This window comes from Lampetra fluviatilis, chromosome 50 (assembly GCF_964198595.1).
Source record: "Lampetra fluviatilis chromosome 50, kcLamFluv1.1, whole genome shotgun sequence".
Classification (NCBI taxonomy): Eukaryota; Metazoa; Chordata; class Hyperoartia; order Petromyzontiformes; family Petromyzontidae; genus Lampetra; species Lampetra fluviatilis.
In genome coordinates this window covers 10,095,012-10,115,678 of record NC_136324.1, presented here as the reverse complement: position 1 = coordinate 10,115,678, position 20,667 = coordinate 10,095,012, and the positions used below count along the sequence as shown (strand labels likewise).

General features: G+C 44.4%; 1 protein-coding gene across 7 annotated transcripts in view; it reads right to left on the bottom strand.

The window, feature by feature from the left end:
* The window catches only part of LOC144948706 (clathrin coat assembly protein AP180-like), a 142,924-nt gene that overhangs the window by 65,263 nt on the left and 56,994 nt on the right, over positions 1-20,667 (bottom strand). For all 7 annotated transcript variants that reach the window (XM_078878389.1, XM_078878385.1, XM_078878392.1 and 4 more), the window contains 8 exons: positions 18,584-18,666; positions 15,869-15,896; positions 15,424-15,527; positions 12,146-12,240; positions 11,842-11,859; positions 9,266-9,514; positions 5,334-5,453; positions 115-342 (listed from right to left, as the gene is read on the bottom strand). In XM_078878389.1, the coding sequence (XP_078734515.1) occupies positions 115-342; positions 5,334-5,453; positions 9,266-9,514; positions 11,842-11,859; positions 12,146-12,240; positions 15,424-15,527; positions 15,869-15,896; positions 18,584-18,666 (925 nt within the window). The remainder of the gene's footprint in view (positions 1-114; positions 343-5,333; positions 5,454-9,265; positions 9,515-11,841; positions 11,860-12,145; positions 12,241-15,423; positions 15,528-15,868; positions 15,897-18,583; positions 18,667-20,667) is intronic.

Genomic DNA, 20,667 nt, shown 5'->3' with positions numbered 1-20,667 from the left:
TGCAAGGTACAGTGAGAAACTAATTGTCGAACAGCACATCATACCCCACCTCAGCATGGTTTGAAAAGCAAAAGCGATTACAGCATATTGGCTTTCAAGGGACAGAATCTTTACCGGCAAAGAGATCTACAGAGGCGGCAGGGGCTGCAGGGGCGGTCGGAGTGAGCAAAGGGGGCACAGGGGCCGAAGGCGTGAGCACAGCGGCAGCCGGAGACGGCGTGAGGGGCAGTGTCACCCCCGCTGCATCAGGTGCTCCCTCTGGCAATGCCACCTTGATGGCAAAGAGGTCCAGATCGGCAGGGGCTGCGTCTCCAGCGGATCCCGCGCTGGGAGCAAACGGGTCTTGGGGCAAGCGGGAGGGGAGGGGGGGGTTAGGAGAGGAAAGGGGGCGAGGCCGCAGTGGGGAGGAGGAAAGGAGAAATAGGGACCAAGGAAATAGAAAAGCATACTACAGGAACACTAATTCAAGCGTTCAAGTGTCCAAAAGAAGGTGCCTCATTGTTTAACAACAATTAAATATTCAACAGTTTGACAATGTTTTCTCTTGTGCGAACCAATGTATTATCCCGAGCATTCAAATCTCTAGCTGCTAATTAATGAGACCTAATTCAAAACCGGTGAAAGGTTTCTCTTTTAAAAACAAATTCTATAAAAACACTGGTCAGGATGGTTCGTTGGCAGATTAATTTATATTGCATTTAATTTAGGGCCGAAACAAATCTCATAATTTTTTTGTATTATCCATATTTTTTAGGACTGCCATTCATGCAAAGTCATGAATGGCAGCTCCACACGATTCCCCAAAACAGTGAAACAAATAGAAATAGGTAATGGTGCAGCAACAAAGTGGAACCAAATGGAAGAAGCGAAGACGTGAGACAAAACATTACAAAGTTAAACTTGAAATGCTCACATTTTGTACCGGTCTGTTCTGACCCTGGAACTGGCACAAGCTTGGTTAAGTGTACGCTGTGCCCTGCTGTATAGGGTTACACGCGTGGATTGAATGGGATAATGTTGAAAGGATACAAAAGCTGGATGAGACCAACAGAAATGTTCGGATTGGCTAAGGTTCGTGAAATTGTGGGCATTTCGTATGAGAACGAATACAAATATTAACTTTCGATTTAAAGCTTTCATGACTGCAGGGATTCATCTTCTTGGTTCTTTCGATGAAGTCACATAGAAGGGAAATAATAAAATAATAACAATTAAACAATAAAATAAAATTCTCACGACGTTTCGGCCACAACACAAGCAGCTGTCCTCAGGTGAAGAACAGAGCTGTCTGAAAAACAGCGTCGTAATGAACACTGCTGAGCTTGGCAGCGTATATTTAAGCTGGGTGGGAGGAGAAGAGTGCCTTGACAAGGGAGTTTACATATCAACAGAGGAATTTAGCATATTGACGCTAAAGAACTGCAACTACCCAACTACCATACAATAAACCGGTGAAAAAAATAAATATAAAATACATCAACATAATCAATGTGCTCAATATACTCTCCAATAAGCTGAGCTATTAGCATTAAGTAACTGGGTATACACTACACTATATAATGACTACCATATAGTGAACCAATAAAAAACAAAAATTTAAACTATTACATCAATATACTCAATATACTCTCCAATAAGCTTAGTTTACAAGCTTATTGGAGAGTATATCGAGTATATTGATGTATTTTATATTTTAGTTTTTTATCGGTTCACTATATGGTAGTCATTATATAGTGTAGTGTATATCCAGTAACTTAATGTTAATAGCTCAGCTTATTGGAGAGTATTATTGAGTACATTGATTATATTGATGTATTTTATATTTAGTTTTTTCACATCGGTTTATTGCATGGAAGTAGGGTAGTTGCAGTTCTTTAGCGTCAATATGCTAAATTCCTCTGTTGATATGTAAACTCCTTTGTCAAGGCGCTCTTCTCCTCCCACCCAGCTTAAATACGCTGCCAAGCTTAGCAGTGTTCATTACGACGCTGTTTTACAGACAGCTCTGTTCTTCACCTGAGGACGGCTGCTTGTGTTGTGGCCGAAACGTCGTGATAATTTAATTGTATTATGTTTTATTTTTATTATTTATTATTTCCCTTCTACGTGACTTTACCGAAAGAACCAGAAGACAAATATTAACGCTTACATTCCATAAGTCTCGGCATTTTTTCCCTTGTTAGCTTGCAATTGAATCACAAATTATGAGATGTGCTAGCGAGTCAGATGACACAGAAAATTACACAATAAACTAAATTAAAACTATTTTTTATTTCTTTTACAAGGTTTGGCCCATCGAGCTATTTAGCTCATTTTCAGATGCGACCTTGCCACAAATGACAACTCAACAAAGTGCCTTATCATGTGGAAATGTATAGCAGCCAAATACTCTAAACACGTCGATTAAAAATGGAGGGAAAAACCGGAGGGCACAGATCAAAATCCACACGATCACGGGGAGAGAACATGCAAACTCCAAATATACAGCATGTGTCAGGGTCAGGATCGCACCCAAGAACCTCCTGTATACCGGGCAAGGTAGTTAACATCTCGCCATCGTGGCACCCAATCAATGACTCCCCACTGCAGCAGATATGACAAAATTACAGATCAAACGATATCAAATATCATCTAATGATGTCACACGTTCCCTGGAGGATGTCTTACCCAGTCACAAAACAGCACTAATGATGTTATGAAGGTCAGTTTTTGAGATGTTTTTGTTATCATATGAAGGCCCTCAGAGCTGCACTATGTCAAGTTATGTGATAAGACATTTTATCGAGTGGCAGGTGCATCTTCTATTATGACAACGGAACCAGCACTGCTGAATTCACGAGTTCAACTCTAAGTGGCAGCCAAGATTAATCTGGGTTGTCAAGTGTGGTGATCATTTCAGCCAGGTTACAAATGTACTTAAAGCATGGGCATATGCATGCTTGTAACGACCGACAACAACGGAACAAGTGAATTATAGAACATATGAAAGTTAGAGCTATATTATTAATGACTATTTGGTTCTTTTGGTAAAGTCACGTAGAAAATAAATGATCATTCATTCTTACCTGATAATGGTTGCTTGTGTTGCAACCGAAACGTCATATTCTATTATTATTTGATTTGATTTTCTACGCGACTTTACTGAAAGAACCAAAGAGTAATTCCCGCAGTCACGAAAGCTTCAAATCTAGTTTATATTATTGATGCTTAATGCAGGAGTGGATATAACATAATGAATATGATAAAAGCAAGATCAGAAGAAAGCTTGGAATTACTAACAGGCACACAGAGGGACACTAGGATCAGGCAAACACATCAGAGACATGATATCGGTCATCATCCAGCAGTGGATAAATCATGGCTGATGATGAGCAACTTGGGCCTTCCACGGTTTCTCCAAGATGATATTGACTAGAAAGAAGCGGGGACCCGGGCAAGGAAACCAGGCGATGCAGGCTTAGCCCTAGGGGCACTATAATTTAACTTATTAATGTTTAAACTTAATAAGATGATTATGAATGACTTTCCATAAAACACAATGCTATGGCAATCACATGTAATAACATCACCTTGTTTGTTTAACAGATAGGCTTTTGCGACCAATATCATCCAGCTGTTTTTTTTGGGTTAGATCGCGTAAATATATAAATGTGTCGTTAAAACTCGCCACCACCCGACACAGCCAACTAGTAAGGGTTGTCACGTAAACAGAACATGCCAATTCATCACTAATACAGCACAGTTGATGAATTTGCCTGATCATATTAATGAAGGCAAAGGCCCTTCATAGTAACAAAAACAGTTTACGAGAAACAACAAAAAAGACTCACTCTTCAACAATAAAAAGCGCGACCCTATTTTTTTTTATATGTAGTGTGTCACATGTCAAGCAATGGATCCTTCTTAATTAGAAAATAGAAGAGCCCAGAGAGACCGAGGGGATTAGTGTTTGAGACTGCACTTGTGTCGACTACGAGGCCTGATGAGAATGACATTTTGGTTGACTTATGAACGGTTTCTAAATTGGCATATGAATAGTTACTTATTCGTAGCTATTGGGTACCACACAAATCCTTCAACAATCAAACATGTTCAAGAAATAAACGAATTTGTATTGAAGGTCAATTTATAAAATGTTGCACACACATTGCGTATGGGTAGAACAGGGTTAATGATAGGAATAATTAGCATTATCCACTTCGTGGTGCATTCCTGAACACAAAACAAAACTAGAATTGTGTCTGGGAATCCATAAGTATTATGGTTTTATTGACGTCACAACAGCAGTTTTGCCAATACTGCATTGTGCCAGAAATTAAAATTTATATACAAATTAGTTTATTTAGTAAGACTTTTTTTTATTTTGATGGTGGCCCATCATATAAAGGACATTTTTAAACTTGTCACTATTTATCTGGCCTATAATTGTGCACTTAGAAGACGGCTATTGCCCAAAGCGTCACCTATTTTACACTTTTACAGACACGCTATTTACAAGTGGGAGTTCCCCCCCCCCCCTAGTCTATATATGATAACCTTTATGATTATTATTGTGACCCCCTGCTTCCCACAGACAGACATACATACAGACAGAGATAACTCATCCATCCTTGGTCCTGGAGGTGAATGGGTAAGAGAAAAAAAACACTCCAGCGAAAAACCTCTTCACAGCAATGTATAATATACCAAGCTCAGTCTATACCACATTGGCAGGCTAGTGCCTAATGTTTAGTAACGTTTTAGTCATTCCTGCAGCATGATTGTGGAAGGCAGGGGGGGGGGGTAGTAGGAGGGGTGAGACAGCAATGGGGGTGATCTCCCTACTCAAGATATTAAAATAATTATAAATACAGTAGTGCCTCAGTTATCATTTTAATCAGTTCCACAAAAAACTACTGTTAACCGAAATAACTGTTAACCGACTATACGAATTCCATGTTAAAAGCATGAATCCGTTCAATCACGTAAACGTACCGTTAATCAACGTTTTTACACGAGTCGAAACCATGAAGACCCTATGGTTAGGCAAAACATGAACCGAAAAATCGTTAACCGATGTCACGGTCAACTGAGGGACTACTGTACATTTAATGTGTTTTTGTTATTATTAACGAAGGGCCCCGTTTAAACAGCATCATATTTCAGTTTGCCCAGGCCTCCCTCACCCACCCTCCCCACCACCTCTTTGCCTGCAAGGGACTGCGCGGTGCACGCCCGTGCCATCAACAATACAACTGGAGAGGCATAACAGGGGGGGGGGGGGGGGACACTCCGCCTCTGGAGTTCGTTGTTGTTTTGTGACAGACACAGCGGTAGCAGCTCGTAGCCCGCACCAGAAAAGAGGTCGACAGCCGCTTCGGCTCCGTCTCCCGGTTTCGCAGCAGCGGCGGCAGCAGCGGAGGAGGAGGCGGCAGTGGTGGTGGCAGGCTCGCTCAGGGTTGAGGCAAACACATCTGCTCCGATGCAATCCCCGATTTCCAGTGAGGCAGGTAGATAGGCAGGAAAGCAGGAAGGATGAAGATCACGTAAAAGACAGGTACACAGAGGAAAGTTTATGCCACTCTAACACAGATGTTCCCCAACATTGAGTTTGGCTGGGTGGCTCGCAGGGCTTTGTGAACACTTACTGTTTAATGTTCCCACTTTATTGAATATGGACTCTTAGGTGCAGGAAACAGAAAATCCTTTAATCAAAATCCTGTGAGAGCCCACTGAAGAATCTCTTGCAAAATAGACTCCTGAAAATGTTTTCCAAAACATAAAAAAATAACGTATTACATTCATACGACTAAAGATCACAATACAATGATCTTGATGTTATGTTGCAAATAATCAAACAAAATAAAAGTCTAAATATTCCAAGTATACCCTCCACGGGTTATCATTATAAAACCGCTTAAGGCCGAAAATTCCAGAGTAAGGGCCTCAGAGGACCTAGACTTTCATTAGGAAAACAAGAAACAATTATACCCAAAACTTCGTCCAAATTTCAGCATGAAAATTAATTGCACATTTTTTTCTTTATTTTGTGTTCCTGAATAGTAGGTGTTATTTCCGAATTGCTTATGCTTCAAAAGTACAGAAAATGGCTATTATTCCCCACAAACTTTGCTTTTGTGACCAGGACAGTGATTTTGAAATTTACCTATTTTCCAGAACATTCCAGATGGATTCAGTCCTAAATATACTTGGAGGAACACTAATATTCTCAAACTATCCAGTAATAAAGTAGTATAAATACAGGGGCCTTAAGCACACCAGTTCAGTTTAGTTCCAGCTGCCTAAGTGGATACATATCTGCACTTTTCTGAGATGGCATCAAGAGGCTGCAAGCATCCGGCAGACGCATTTTGCCATTTCTGCGGCCAATTATTAATTTATCAAGACAAGAGCGAAAAAGTACTCTGTGGAAGCATCTGCTAAGATGTGTGAGGCCTACAAGGCATATTTCAGCATGCCTGTCGGGGATCAAGACAAACCCTGGGCACCTCATTTCACCTACGAGCAATGCAAAATGCAAACTCTGGATGATAAGATGTACAATTGTTGCTCGGAATTTGATGTTATAAAAAATGTGAAAGTTTTTTTTATTTTAAAAAGTTTTACAACTCTAAATGTTATTGAAAAACTATATCATATATAAAAAATGTTGCGAGAATCTCCTACACATTAGTCATGGGTGAAATAAATTTATTTTTGTAGGATGGTAGAGGGGAAAAGAAAGACATGAAGTTCGCTATCCCAAGTATTTGGCGGGAACCTACTCACCACTCAAGCAACTGCTACTTCTGCATGATGGACGCTTCCAAACTTCGGACTGGCAAGAATGCACCTGCTATCATGTATCCGGACCTTCCTTCATCCATCGCCCCGGTGCCTCACTGCCATGAGTTCCCCGTGCACACTCCTCCGGAGAGAGAGCAGCCGTCTTTAGAAGAGAGCAGCAAGTCAGAGAGCGAGGAAGACGTTGTAAATCCAGATGACAATTTCAGAGGTGGAGCTGAGGAGAGAATCCCATACTACCAACCAAAAATACCTCAACGACTTGATCAGAGATCTTGGTCTCACCAAGTCCAATGCCAAGCTTTTGATGTCTAGGCTCAAGCAGTGGAACTTGTTGGATGAAAGTGTACAAGTCGCAGATCAGAGGAAGCATCACCAATTTTTTTGCAGCTTCTCCACCCATCAAGATGGGCTCTCTGCTTCTGCCACCATGTGACCAGTCTGTTCTCACTCAGTGCACCTCAAAGAGAATTACAACATCATCAAGACCTTGCTGGACGCCTTGAAGTATGATGAGTATGGCTGGGAGGTCATGGGAGACTTAAAAATGGTGGCACTCCTGATTGGTCTCCAAGGCAGTTTAACCAAGTTACCCTGCTATCTTTGCCGTTGGGACAGCTGGGACACCAAGACGCACTACCACAGGTGGGACTGGCCACAGCGGAAGGAGTTATCCGTGGGGAGGAACAACGTCAAATAGGAGCCACTGGTGGACCCCCGGAAGGTGCTAATGCCGCCACTGCACATCAAATTGGGCCTTATGAAACAATTTGTTAGAGCTGTAGATAAGGAGTCGGCAGCCTTCAACTACCTTCAAGACTTCTTCCCTAAGCTGTCCGAGGCAAAGGTCAAAGCCGGTGTCTTTGTCGGACCACAGATAAAGATCCTGGAGTGCAATTAATTCCCCAAGAAGCTCACTAGTAAAGAGAAAGCGGCTTGGAACAGCTTTGTCGCAGTGGTTCGTGGCTTCCCGGGCAAATCACAAAGTCGAAAACTATGTGGAGCTGGTTGAGACTCTGGTGAAGAACTATGGCACAATGGGCTGTAGGATGTCCCTCAAAGTCCATATCCTTGATGCTCATCTTGATAAAATCAAGGAGAACATGGGAGCGTACTCGGAGGAGCAAGGCGAGCGCTTCCACCAGGATATACTGGACGCCGCTACCAAGGACAGTATAATGAGAACATGGGAGACTACATTTGGGGGCTGATTCGTGAAAGCGATTTACAGTACAATTGTAAATCTCTAAAAACTAATCACTTCTAAATCTTTTGTACTCATTTTTGTATTACTTTATTATAAATACATGTTACTTTTGATTCATGTGTTTTTTTCCGGACTTTGTTAAGGAAAAGACACAAATTTGCCCGTTTTCTCATTGAAAATAGGTAAATTTTAAAATATCACTGTCCTGGTCAGAAAAACAAAGTTTGTGAGGAATAATAGCCATTTTCTATACTTTTTAGGTATACGCAATTACGAAATAACACTAACTACCCAGGAACAAAAATTGTGTTACATAGTATAATTGCTGCGCATTTCTAAATGAAACACGAACACTGGGTAAGAAATGGCATAGTTCTTAAAAACATTGACCTGCCCATCCCAACTCCTTCATAAGAAAAACAAGTCCAACTGATTTCCTGCTCCAATGAGCAGTGATGCAGTCATCACCTCCAGCTTGGAGCCCTGGGCCGAGTCAACCCACAACCAGGGTTTGAAATCACAACCTTCGAGTTGCGAGTCGCTTTCTCTCCTGTTGAGCCACTACGCTGGCTGAGTCCCCTGTGACACGCAGTTACCTCTTGATAGCTCTCTTCACGAATTATTATTATGAATAAATAAAATATCTTACATTTTAATACAGGCCTACCATTATTCAAGGGCTTTTTAAATTTTAACATAATCCAACGGAGGCCCTGGTAGCTGCAAAAAAAGTGGAAAAAAATATTTTGTTTGATTGGTATTCTTGTGCTGGTCACTGTTGACCAGGCTAATCAGAAATTATACATATAAATGATGCTTTCATCCCGTGCGGGTAGAATCACAGATGTGAACACAGGATAGTGCTCGATTAATGTTGACATAAGGAATTTCACGAAACTTAACTTTTATTTTACCCGCCAAGGCCCAAGGAGCCATATAGCTTTTTTTCAGAAGCAACCTGGCCACAAATGACAGCTCAAAGAAGCGGCGTATCATCATGTGGAAATTATAGCAGCCAAATACTCTGAAATGCACGTTAATCCTAAATGTGGAGAGAAAAACCGGAGGACCCGGAGAAAAATCCACACGACTACGGGGAAAACATCCAAACATACAATAGGCATCACTGGGTTGGGATCGAACCCACGACCTCCTATATACCAGGCGAGGTAGTTAACATCTCCTAGCCACCGTGGCGATTAAATGCAAGCGCGCCCCGAGCCACCCAGCCAAACACAGATGGGGTTCTCTCGAATCGACGCAAGTCGGACTGACCTCCGAAGAGGTCCACGTCCGAGGGCTGCACACTGGAAGGAGCGACGGCGCTGCCGCCGCTCGGAGGCGAAGCGGCAGCCGCGCCCCCTGCCGCCGAGGCCTCAGCTGGAGGAGAGGAGGCCTCACCCTCGCTTACGGGGGGGACACCCACGGGTGGTTGCGCGGCGGCGGAGGTGGTGGCCGTGAGGGTGGGGGTCGGGGTGCGGGACGGGTGGGGGCTAGGAGGAGCTGCTGGAGCAGACAGCATGTCTAGGAAAGACCGAGGAGGAGGTTAGACCGAGAAACTGACTTTTTTTTTAAGGGATGACAGTTGAATGAAAGAAGTTAACCCGAGCTCACAATGGGGATGTGATGTTTATATACAGAATGCACACGCTGTGGAAGTTGTATATTTTAAATGTGTGTACACGCGTCATTACACGTTTTGCCGTGTGTGTCAATCGATACTCTAGATACCATTTCAAAAAGGGATGTTCCATCTCCAGGTGTTACAGATGACATATGAATAAATTATGAATAACAATAATAATACAAACACCTCTGATGTTATTCCAAGCACTGCCTTCCCTCGCTACCGCCCAGCATTGTTTTCTAGGTAACGGGCGCTGGCTCACGCTCACCGATGTTAAACCTAGAGTCTGAAATACTCACCGTTGATCTCAATGTGCAGTGAGCAGTCACTCCTAATTGCTGCTGCTAGCCTGATAGATCATCCCCCCTCTACTGCTCTCCACACCTCCAAAACCAACGTTACTCACGCTGCTCGCAAAATTGGCTAAAAACCTTACGGAAACCCAGATATTTGTTTCAACCTATAACACGCACAGTCGTTTCTTAGCGCTCAAAGACAAACACGAATTCGGAGGCGCGAGGAACCGCATGCAAGTCAGCCAGGCAGTGAGCAAGCACCAACATTACCCAAGCTCTGCAGTCCTCAAGATGTTAAGATTGTCAGCCAATTAATGAGTGTTCATATATGTGAGGAAACCTCGAGTTAACCCAGAGAAAGCCCAAGCGAGAGCAAGAAGTCTAACACTCCAACCTGGTGCTTCGCAACTGGCGTTCTGCTGCGGCAAAGTCCCCAGCAGGCGTGTCGCCACGTTGGTCGGAATCCCAGAAAAGAGCCTCGCTGCCAATACCAAGTGTTCAGTGGCCGGCCCACCTTCCCCCTTACCATTGGTCGCGCATGCGCAGGGGTCAGGCGAAAAAAGTGCAGCTCTGCAAGTTCCCGCTTCCGCCACTGTCGGAAGAAGGGCCTCCACTAGGAGGCATCTCTGAAGAGCTCCCTCTAGTGGAGGGCATCTGCCTACTCTTCCATGTCTTGGAATGGGTGGGAGTACCCACACTTTACGACCTGCCGATGCACTGTGGTGTGCACACGTCTGTTGGGTGGACAGGAGGGTATGCAGGATACTTTGATGGACTCCCGTCATTTGAACTGCCGCACTGGGAGACGGAATGGAACTGGCGACCATAGTCCAGCATGCTAAACCATTACACCATGGCAGCATCCCTAATACTAATAAGTAAATAAATCATGAAGATTGAGAAAACGCAAAAGTGTGCTGTGCAGTAAATTTTTTAGACCTAACTGCTCTGAATCATACAAATGGAAGAGATGGAGATTAGGCCATACCTACTGCACCACCTCCTGATCAGCCAAGGTAAGGCACCTCTATTGCCCACAGGAAGAGTTTTAAAGTTATGTCATCCACAAACCTTCACGGATTACAGGAGTGCGTCAGTGTGAATAATGTATACTTCATCACGGCACTAAAATGTCCTGAGTTTCAAACAACCGCATAAAACAAAATCTACTGAATTCATGAATGTCACCATCCACACCTCACAATTAACTAAACCAGCTGCCCAGGACAGGTCAGTTTATAAAAACGCACAACTCGTCGCCGAGGTTATCACAGCGCACTCCCAGTCCACATCGCAGCAGGAGGTGGACCAAAAGTGGACTTGGTGGGTGGGGGCATGAGGGGAGGAGGCCACAGATCCGCGTTTACACGACAGGTAAAAGGAGCCATCGGCAAGATGTAAATATTGCCAACGGCGCCGAAGGCAAATTCTCAATAAGGCACCGTGGGAAGTTGCAATCGCTGTCAATAGAGGGGGGGCACTATGGAGTAAAGTCAACTCAGTTGATGTTCCTGCGGTTCATGATTAGATTGCGGTTGACGCTTCAATGGGAAGATGAGACGCACGAAATGCAGACGTCTCATATCCGGTTGTTTCACAGCAGCTTTTGGCTAGTCAGAGCAAAGACGGTCACTGCATCGCGTACTTTCAGATGCGCTTCTGCGGCCGTCTGGATCACTCTTCCTTCCGATATTAGGAAGCCACTGTAGCTATGCAATTTTACATAATCTAGTTTTAAAACTAATTTCTTTAGAACTGGTTTGTGTTTAGTTTATTGTCCTTCCCTCACACCTCTGATTATCACGATTGGCTACGTACGGTCCGAAAAAAGTTAAACGTACATACATACATGTGCGCGCATTGGAAGGCCTGTGCTTGTAAGGGAAGGGTATTTAGCATGCGTAAGAGAAATACAGCGTATAGCTTACCTCCGCCAAGTAGATCAGCTTATTCCAGGAAAGCGCAAGGTGAAGGATAAAGTGGTGAAAAAAGAAGGGCAAATGAGTTTGATTTCAGCAGGAAGAGTAAAAACAACCACAAAAAGGGACTGGCCAGGCCAGGCTGAACACGAGTCGTGTGTGAAAAAAATTAAAACTATCCTGTCTGCCATACCGTGGATAAGATGACCGCAGGTAAGAGGCAAACTGATCTTACCCACAAATAAATGTGCTTATCCAAGAAGGAGGGGGGAGGGGGGGTGGAGCGACCCCCCCCACCCTGACGGGTACTCACCCGCCCAGCTGCCCATGGAGGGAGACGCGGGCTGGACGAGCGGCTCTGCTGCTGACAGGAAGTCCGTCTGTAGACCCAAAAGGTCATTCGATGCACTGCAAAATGTTTTTAGTTACATGATCAATAACAGGGCCGGGCGGGGTAACATGTTCTCCGCTTGTTGCGGAGGTTTATGGTAAAATGGTGCAGGTCGCGCCCTGGTTTAAACTGCGGGCAAATTAAACCGTTAAATATGCACAGTCTGCTTTGCAGTGGACATGAAGGATCCTGTGACGCAATCCGAAACGGGGAGGCCATTGGGTGTGCTGGCATCAGTCCAAGTTTACCATATTCCTAAAACGACCCACAAATTATTCATTTGGAATTATACAAATAAACATCGCTGCCTACTGGCGGACTATATCCATCTGTGAAACAATGCCTCGATGATAGCCCTGACCTATGTACAAAGCTCAAATACCAAATGTATTAAAGTATTATACTTATCAATAGCTGCACGATCAACATTTCAGCATTTTTCATCTCCAGTAATACCCCGGTTTACGTCGGGGGATGCCTTCATGAAAGGCGCGACGACGATTATAGAAACGACGTCAATCAAAGTGATTTTTACACGGCAGCTAAAGACAACGGAGGTTGTACGGTGACGCTGTGCGTTAATGCGCGCATCTTCATGCTAGATGTACCCACAACGTTACATTATATTACTAAAATATTGTAAATCAACACTAGTGTACGACAGTAAACTTTAACACAAATTATACAGGGCACAATAAGATCGGTACACTATAAAAAAAATCAACAAAATACCGTACGTAAAAAAATCTATTGTACTCTCCAGTATAGTATTTCTTTACGCGCGACGCAAAATAGTTCATGTACATGGTAGGTGGAATGAAGGCTGAGAGGTGACGGATAACGAGAAAGGACTGACGATGCTGTCAGCGACGTGTGTGTGTGTGTGGAGTCAAAGCGACGCAAATCTGGTAGCGGTGTTAATAATAAAGTGAGGGCGTGTTCGAGAAGTAAATCGCAGTACGACGGGACATGTGCAGAGTCATTTATACCGTGCACATCATGCCCAGATGAGTTTCCGGGAGTCCAATCACATGTAATGTCAGACATTCATCAAGTGGCCCCGTTAGCTCAAATAATCACGACTGTTTGTGATGGTCCATGCAGGCCCCACTCGCAGCAGTCGCATGTACATACGTATGTATTTATGTTGAACTTCTTTCGTACCATACGTAGCCAACTGCGACCATCTGAAGTGCATACATTTTTCAAGTTAAGTTGATTTTTTATTTTACCAGGCAAGGCCAACTGAGCGAATACAAGCAGTCCCGAGTTAGGTTCCTGAGAACGATGCGTAACCCGAATTTTTCGTATGTCAAAAACTGAATAATTTTGCCCCAAAATAAAGATACAATCCCATAGCTGAAAATAGTTGTGCCTCCACCACCGTTTTCTCTCAGTACTGTATCGCGCTGTCATCCATTTTCTATCGCGACCTGCATTGTATCGATGTACATCCGCTTTGCACTACCTGTGAGTCTTTCACGTTAATCGAAAATCTCCCCTAACACGACCCATAAATTAAACTAATGGAATGTATACTACTGTGTGTACGTGAAGTCTAGGCTAGGCCTAGGCCTAGACTTCACGTACACACACACAGAAGGGCACAAGTGGAGTAGGCTCGTCTACACACACACACACAGAAAAATATCCCCCGTGTAGCCTTCACAGACTGTTGGGGCAAGTGCTGTTAGCAAGCACCTATGAAAGCTGGAACGGCATACGAGGGGGGGGGGGGGTGGCCAGCACCACGCCCGGCCGCCTTTGTATCCCCAGTGCTGATATTTTACACATTGCACCAGGCACGCATTTGAGTCCGAGTCGACCTAGGGGAGGCCCAGGACCGTTTCAAATAATTGTCACCGGTGTTTGCCATGAGCAGGAACCGAACCAGAGTCTCCGAGTTCATAGCGCAGCAAGCTAACCGCTACGCCACCGCTCCGCACACTCACGCATAGCAGATACAGTATGTAACTGACGACATAAACTTAAAATTAAGAAAACTAGCAATAGATGCATGGGAAATGAAAGATAGTTTTAAGCATAGGAAACGAACAATTATGTAATGCTACAAAAGGAAAAGTATTAAGTAACACTAACAACACTTTTTATTTACCTTAATCCCAGTGAAGCTCGGGCTCGGTGATGGCAGCGTTTTGGTGGAGCGAGGCGTAAGGCAGGTCGACTTACGCCTCGCTTCGCAGTATTTGTCCGCAACCTCACTGCACTATCTGCTCTTACGTAACTAAACTTAAACATTTCCGCAAACAGTATTGAATTTTTTATAACATTATTCATGGGAGCATTTCCATAAAGTCGGATTTCCGTAAGTCTGGCCCTTCTATAACCCGGGGAATGCCTGTAGCTCTTTTTCAGAAGCGACCTGCCCACAAATGATAGCCAAATTAAGTGCCTTATGAATTTATAGCAGCCAAATACACGTTTCTAAAATGTGGAGAGAAAAACCAGAGGACCCGGAGGAAAATACACACGACCACGGGGAGCAAGACAAACTCCAAATATACAGCAGGCATCAAGGTTGGAATCGAACTCCAACTCCTGTATACCAGGCAAGGTAGTTAACATCTCCTAGCCACCACGGTGCATAGGTCGTGCACTGAAGTAGGAGCTGCCCAGTACGCGATGCTTCCACATGCATGCAGCAGTGGTATGAGCCGGCTGCCCACTTGTGCGGGTGTGAATACGCGTTCACCGCATTCATCCATGGTTCACATCCCTCGGCAAACTGGTAACCTTCAACAAACTTTTACTCTTCAGACTCAATTGTGCATGCCTGGATTTTAACTTAATACTTTGCTCGTTTACCCAGAAAACCCTCCACCGAGTCTTAAACTCGATTCCTGCCATGTTTCCACAGTAGGAGGCAATGTCGCCATGTTTAAACCAAACAGTCATTTGCAGAAAAACTTCCAGCATCAGGATGTTTGGCCAATATCAGCTACAATGTCTTTTGTTTAGGTATGGAAGGAAACTGGAGACTCTGGGAAGAAACACCATGCAGAGCAGGGGATGAACATACACACTCTACACAGTAAAGGCACCCACCACAATTGGGAATTGAACCCAGGTTCTTCTGCCCCGTGAGGGGGGCAAGCGTTAGCAATGTGCCACCCTGCCGCCCGAATCGTCGTCCGAGCACGCCGAGTTACCCGGGTGTCGCCGCGTGTGCGCAAACGCACCTGGTCACTTGTGGTGCACTGCTCGCCAAGAAGACATCTCCCCCTGCGGTCGTATCGATGCTCTGGGCAGGGGTGCTCACCGGAGAAGATGATGTAGTTGGAGCCTATCGTGAAAGAATAATTCAAAGAACAACCTTAGTTTATTTTTTTTTAAACCACGGTTGACGTGATCAATCCTAAAGGCTCCGAATGTCAAGGGGCTATCAGCAGAAAACAGCAGCATTGAAATATGTGATGGAGAAGAATTATAAACGCATCTCTCGACTTGAGCAAGGGTTATTAAAGGGTTCAGGAAAAACAGACGACGGGAGGAAATTCCCAAGTGGAGCCGTGCGAGGGCAGAGAGAAGTCGTATGGCCTGCAATGTTGGTGGCTGAACAGTGTGGACAAAGGACGGTATTTAAGCAACATATTGTATAATGTTTAACGAATTTATGTCACTCACCGCGGCGCCTGTGCCCCCACTGGCCACCCTGGAGTGAATAACAAGAGAGGTCCTCAGCACACAGCCATACACGTCAACAGATTAAAAATGGGCTACGCACACTTGAAAGATGAGCAACCACAACAGCACAGTGGGACATGCGCTACGGGGCAACTACCGAGGCCAGCGTGATTGAAGTCAAGGCCTGGCTACGGTGAACAAAAATGCTTTCAATGGTGGCAGTCCGAGTCGAATTCGGCACCGACCTTGATGGAGACACCATCCGTACTGTCAACATTTAGCAGAATCAATCAAGACTAAGTACAGATGCAAGCTGCCCTCGTGTGCTGTATAGCCAGTAATACGACAGGATGCTTCTGGTGATAGTGTGCAGGAGAAGTGGCGGTGATTTATAAGCAATGCAAATTAGCTTAACCACGATCCAAACAGTTCCTTGTGAAATGTATTGCTGCAGACTGGTTACATTTGAATGACAGCTCCAGCCGTGCATCATGTCCCACAGACAATATGAATGCATCGTTATAGTGCTGTGGCTTACCCTTCAATGCTGTAATCCCACCAATGGCCATACGCAGCACAAATTACACACAAACACGGACACATAAGGTTGGTAGGCTGCATTTTGACTGGTAATTAGATAACTAAAGAGCCTTCAACTGCCTTAAGTGAACACTACCATCAGGCCATACACATTTACTTCAAAGTGAGTTATGAGACTACAGGATCACATCTTCTTGGTTCTTTCGGTAAAGTCACGTAGAAGGGAACTAATACAATAATAAAAATAAAACATAATACAATACAATTCTCACGACGTTTCGGCCACAATGCAAGCAGCCGGCCTCAGGTGAAGAACAGGTCTGTCGGAAAGACAGCGTCTGAATGAACACCACCAAGCTTGGCAGCGTATATTTAAGCTGGATTAGAGGAGGAGGGCGCCTTGACAAAGGAATTTGCATATCAACAGATGAATTTAGCATATTTATGGAAAATGCTGATATGGGATTAGTCACTACTTGTGGTATGTGTAGGAGGTGGTGGGGGGGTCTCAAAGTCATATTATGCTCGTGTATTATGTAGGATTAGCAGTAATAAAGGGAAGGAATTTTAATAGTAAGGAGCTGCAGCAGCCAAACCACTGCTAATCCTACGTCCTCCCTTTATTACTGCTAATCCTACGTAATACACGAGCATAATGACTTTGAGACCCCCCCCACCTCCTACACATTCCACAAGTAGTGACTAATCCCTTATCTGCATTTTCCATAAATATGCCAAATCCCTCTGTTGATATGCAAATTCCTTTGTCAAGGCGCCCTCCTCCTCTAACCCAGCTTAAATATACGCTGCCAAGCTTGGTGGTGTTCATTCAGACGCTGTCTTTCCAACAGACCTGTTCTTCACCTGAGGACGGCTGCTTGCGTTGTGGCCGAAACATCGTGAGAATTGTATTTTATTATTTTATTATTTCCCTTCGACGTGACTTTACCGAAAGAACCAAGAAGATGAATACCTGCAGTCACGAAAGCTTTAAATCGAAATTTTACAGGATCACAGTCAATCAGACAGGAAACGACAACGTGGGTATAGTCTGTGTATTACCAGTATTCGTAAATGGTAAGACACACATCATGGGAGTTTCATATCTACAAGTAGGTTACAAGTATACAATTCCTGGCCCACAAACACTACACAGAGCTATTTCTTCACCGTATTTTCACAATCCCTTGCGTGAATTGCACGACTACCCCAGTACATAAAGTGCTCTACATCCTCCATATTTCGCAGTTCTTTCTGATGTGGAGGATGAATATTCAGGGCCCCACTCTACAAACGAATCTATTTTTTACTTTACCAGGTAAGGCCCACTGAGCTATAGATCTCTTTTTCAGAAGCGACCTGGCTACAAATGATCGCTCAACGAAGTAGCTGAGCACGTGGAAACTTATAGCACCCAAATACTCCAAACACATTTCGATTCTAAATTTTGAGGGAAAAACCGGAGAATCAGGAAAAAAAACCCACGTGACCCCGAGGAGAGAAACAGGTAAATCCAAATATATAACAAGCGTTAGGGTCGGGATCAAACCCACGACCTCCTGTAAACCAGGCAAGGTATTTAACATTTCGCCACAGCGGCACCCCCTTCCCACCTCACCTCATATGTGAGCAAGGAATAATCCACGAGTCCACAATCAATGATCGCTGACAATCCTTCACGTGCGTGTTACACGCCACAACACTAATTATACATTGTAACCGCCGAGTTGGGGTATACCAAAATGAAGTGGAATTACTCTAACGAATGGTTTGCACATTCGCAAACAGGCTGAGATACTCAACTCATTGTACTTTCGCAACTTATTCTGGACCACATTGACTTGAGAAACACGACCTCGAGTGACCCGGCCTAATCTGACAGTCACTGCATTATCGCGCGGCACTTTTGGATGCGTTTCTGCAGTCGTCTGGAACTCTTCCTTCCGATATTAGGAAGCCACCGGAGCTATGCACTTTTAAATCTAGATTGAAAACTCATTTCTTTAGAACTGCTCATTTGTGTTTAGTTTGTTGTCCTTCCCCCGCACCTCCAATTAGCACGGTTGGCTACGTGCGGTGCGAAAGAAGTTAAAAATGCATACGTACATCATCAAGACGCGTTTGTCAAGGTGTGCACAGCGTGCGACGTTAGAAACACACATGCGGCTTTCCTACCTGCCTGTGGATCCCTCCTTCCCTTTCTTAGCCTCCTGGATGGCGACGTGTTGCTCCATGGCTTCTAAGAGAGAGCTGGGCGCCTAAGCACACACACACAGACCGTGGGCACGTCCCAGCCACACGAGCACAGGCAACAACACAAGCATGGAGAGCTCAAGTCAAGGCTGTTGCCCTGTGCGGTCACAATGTCTGTAATGGAGTCAAACGACAAGTAGAGTTGATACATCGTGTAGAGATGGAGCCATCCCGTCTGTTACAAAAGCACCCGCAGGCAACGAAGCAAAAGGAAACGGAGCAAGTGTCACGTGGACAGTCGGTGTGCGCGTTGCGTTTTAGCGTCTTCCCTTCCACACATGGCTTTATCGTGATTCTAGCATCCTAGAAAATAGACAACTCTAAAAATAATCAATTTAACTATTAAAATGGAAATCGATTATTGTATCCGACCTCTCAGCGGTAAAATCCACACGAGAATAAAAAAGTGTAGAGAAGCTTCCCCCCTCCACCCCCATCACACTGTGCCTCTTGTCGTATTTATATAGTGCACAGTCCGAACTTCCAGAGACACTGCAAAGATCACGGGGTGACGCTCATCAGTCGCCTCGCAAACAGCAGCAGCAGCCACTAGCCACAGCATCGAGATGGTGCTCCTCTGGGCCACTTAGGCGAATGTTAGCTCTCTGCGTCATCAGCATTAATCAGCTCTCATCTATCCCTTCCTTTGCTAAATGGAGGCCTCCCCGTGCCATCACCCCCCCCCCAGCTCCGCAAATCCCACAGAGCATCTCGCTCCTGCACACGAGGCGAGGTCACCTCTCCATTGCTCTGCTGGTCGTCCACTTAAGGGCAGTGTTTTCTTTCTTCGGCTGCCAATTCTGTCACTGCCCTCATGCATTGACCATTACTCCCTTCCTTCGGCCACCTGTTTCCACCCAAGCCATAGGTTTTTCTTGGCAATCAAAACATTGATCGAGGTGTATTTGTTCCACGATGCATATGCTCACACCTCCATGTAATTCCAAGCTTGTGCATCTCCGTGCTTCGTTGTAAACTTCTATACTTTTGGGGCATAAGCAATTAGGAAATAACACGTATTACCCAGGAATAAAAATCGTGTTACATAGTGTAATCAAATTCACCGCTTGAGGATCAGGGTTCAATCTTCAGTGGACGTCTTGCATTCAACCCCAGTGCCATGTTCATGATAAAAAAACTAGGACCTCAACATTCTCAGCTCTCAGTTCCATATATCTGTCTGAGAATATTGTAAAATTTGCCAAACTTATGATAATTAACATCCATTTATTGATTTATTTTTGGCTAAATAATTATTGTCTGATTTGCTCTAAAATCGCACAGCTCCAAAAGGAGAACTGGTGACGCAGCTGGGTGTGGTGGAGAGCACCTTTGGATCCTCTGGTTTGGAGGCAGGAGTTTGCACATTGTGTTGAGATCATGAGCATAAGACAGGGCACTGCAGCACCTATGTCGGAGGTAGTACAGCAAGTAGTTTTCTGATCTGTATGGAGTTTGCATTCCCCCCCCCCCACCTTGTACACCTGAGTTGTATCGATGCATTCTTTGAATCTCTCTAAAACGCAATGAAAATGCTTATAAGCTTGAGCCAATTATCCAAGCAGGCAAGACATTTGTAAAAAAATTGAGACTCAGTGAGGCTCTCCTGGGTAAAAAAAAGTGTCTTCGTAATCACTGCATTTATCACATATGTAACAATAAAAGTGTTTTTTTCTTACAAGCTCAGTGCAACGGCCCATAAGCAGAGCTGCCGTTCTGAGAGCTGCAGACTGAATTGTCGGTGCGCGCCTGTGTGCGCGCGTACATGCACATGCGTGTATCCATACGGGGAGTAGTCGCGTGATCCCAGAAGCAGATTATGTTTTCTCCCCAAGCTATTTATATCCCCCAATGGCAAGTGGTATCTAGACCCGACTTGAGTATTCCCTACGTTCAAGTCAAAGCGTCTCCCCTGGTCAAATGATAAATAGGGTTATAGTAATTTCCATTGGTAGCCTTCAACCAGATATATAAAATTCTACGTTATCATGGCAGGAGCAACATAG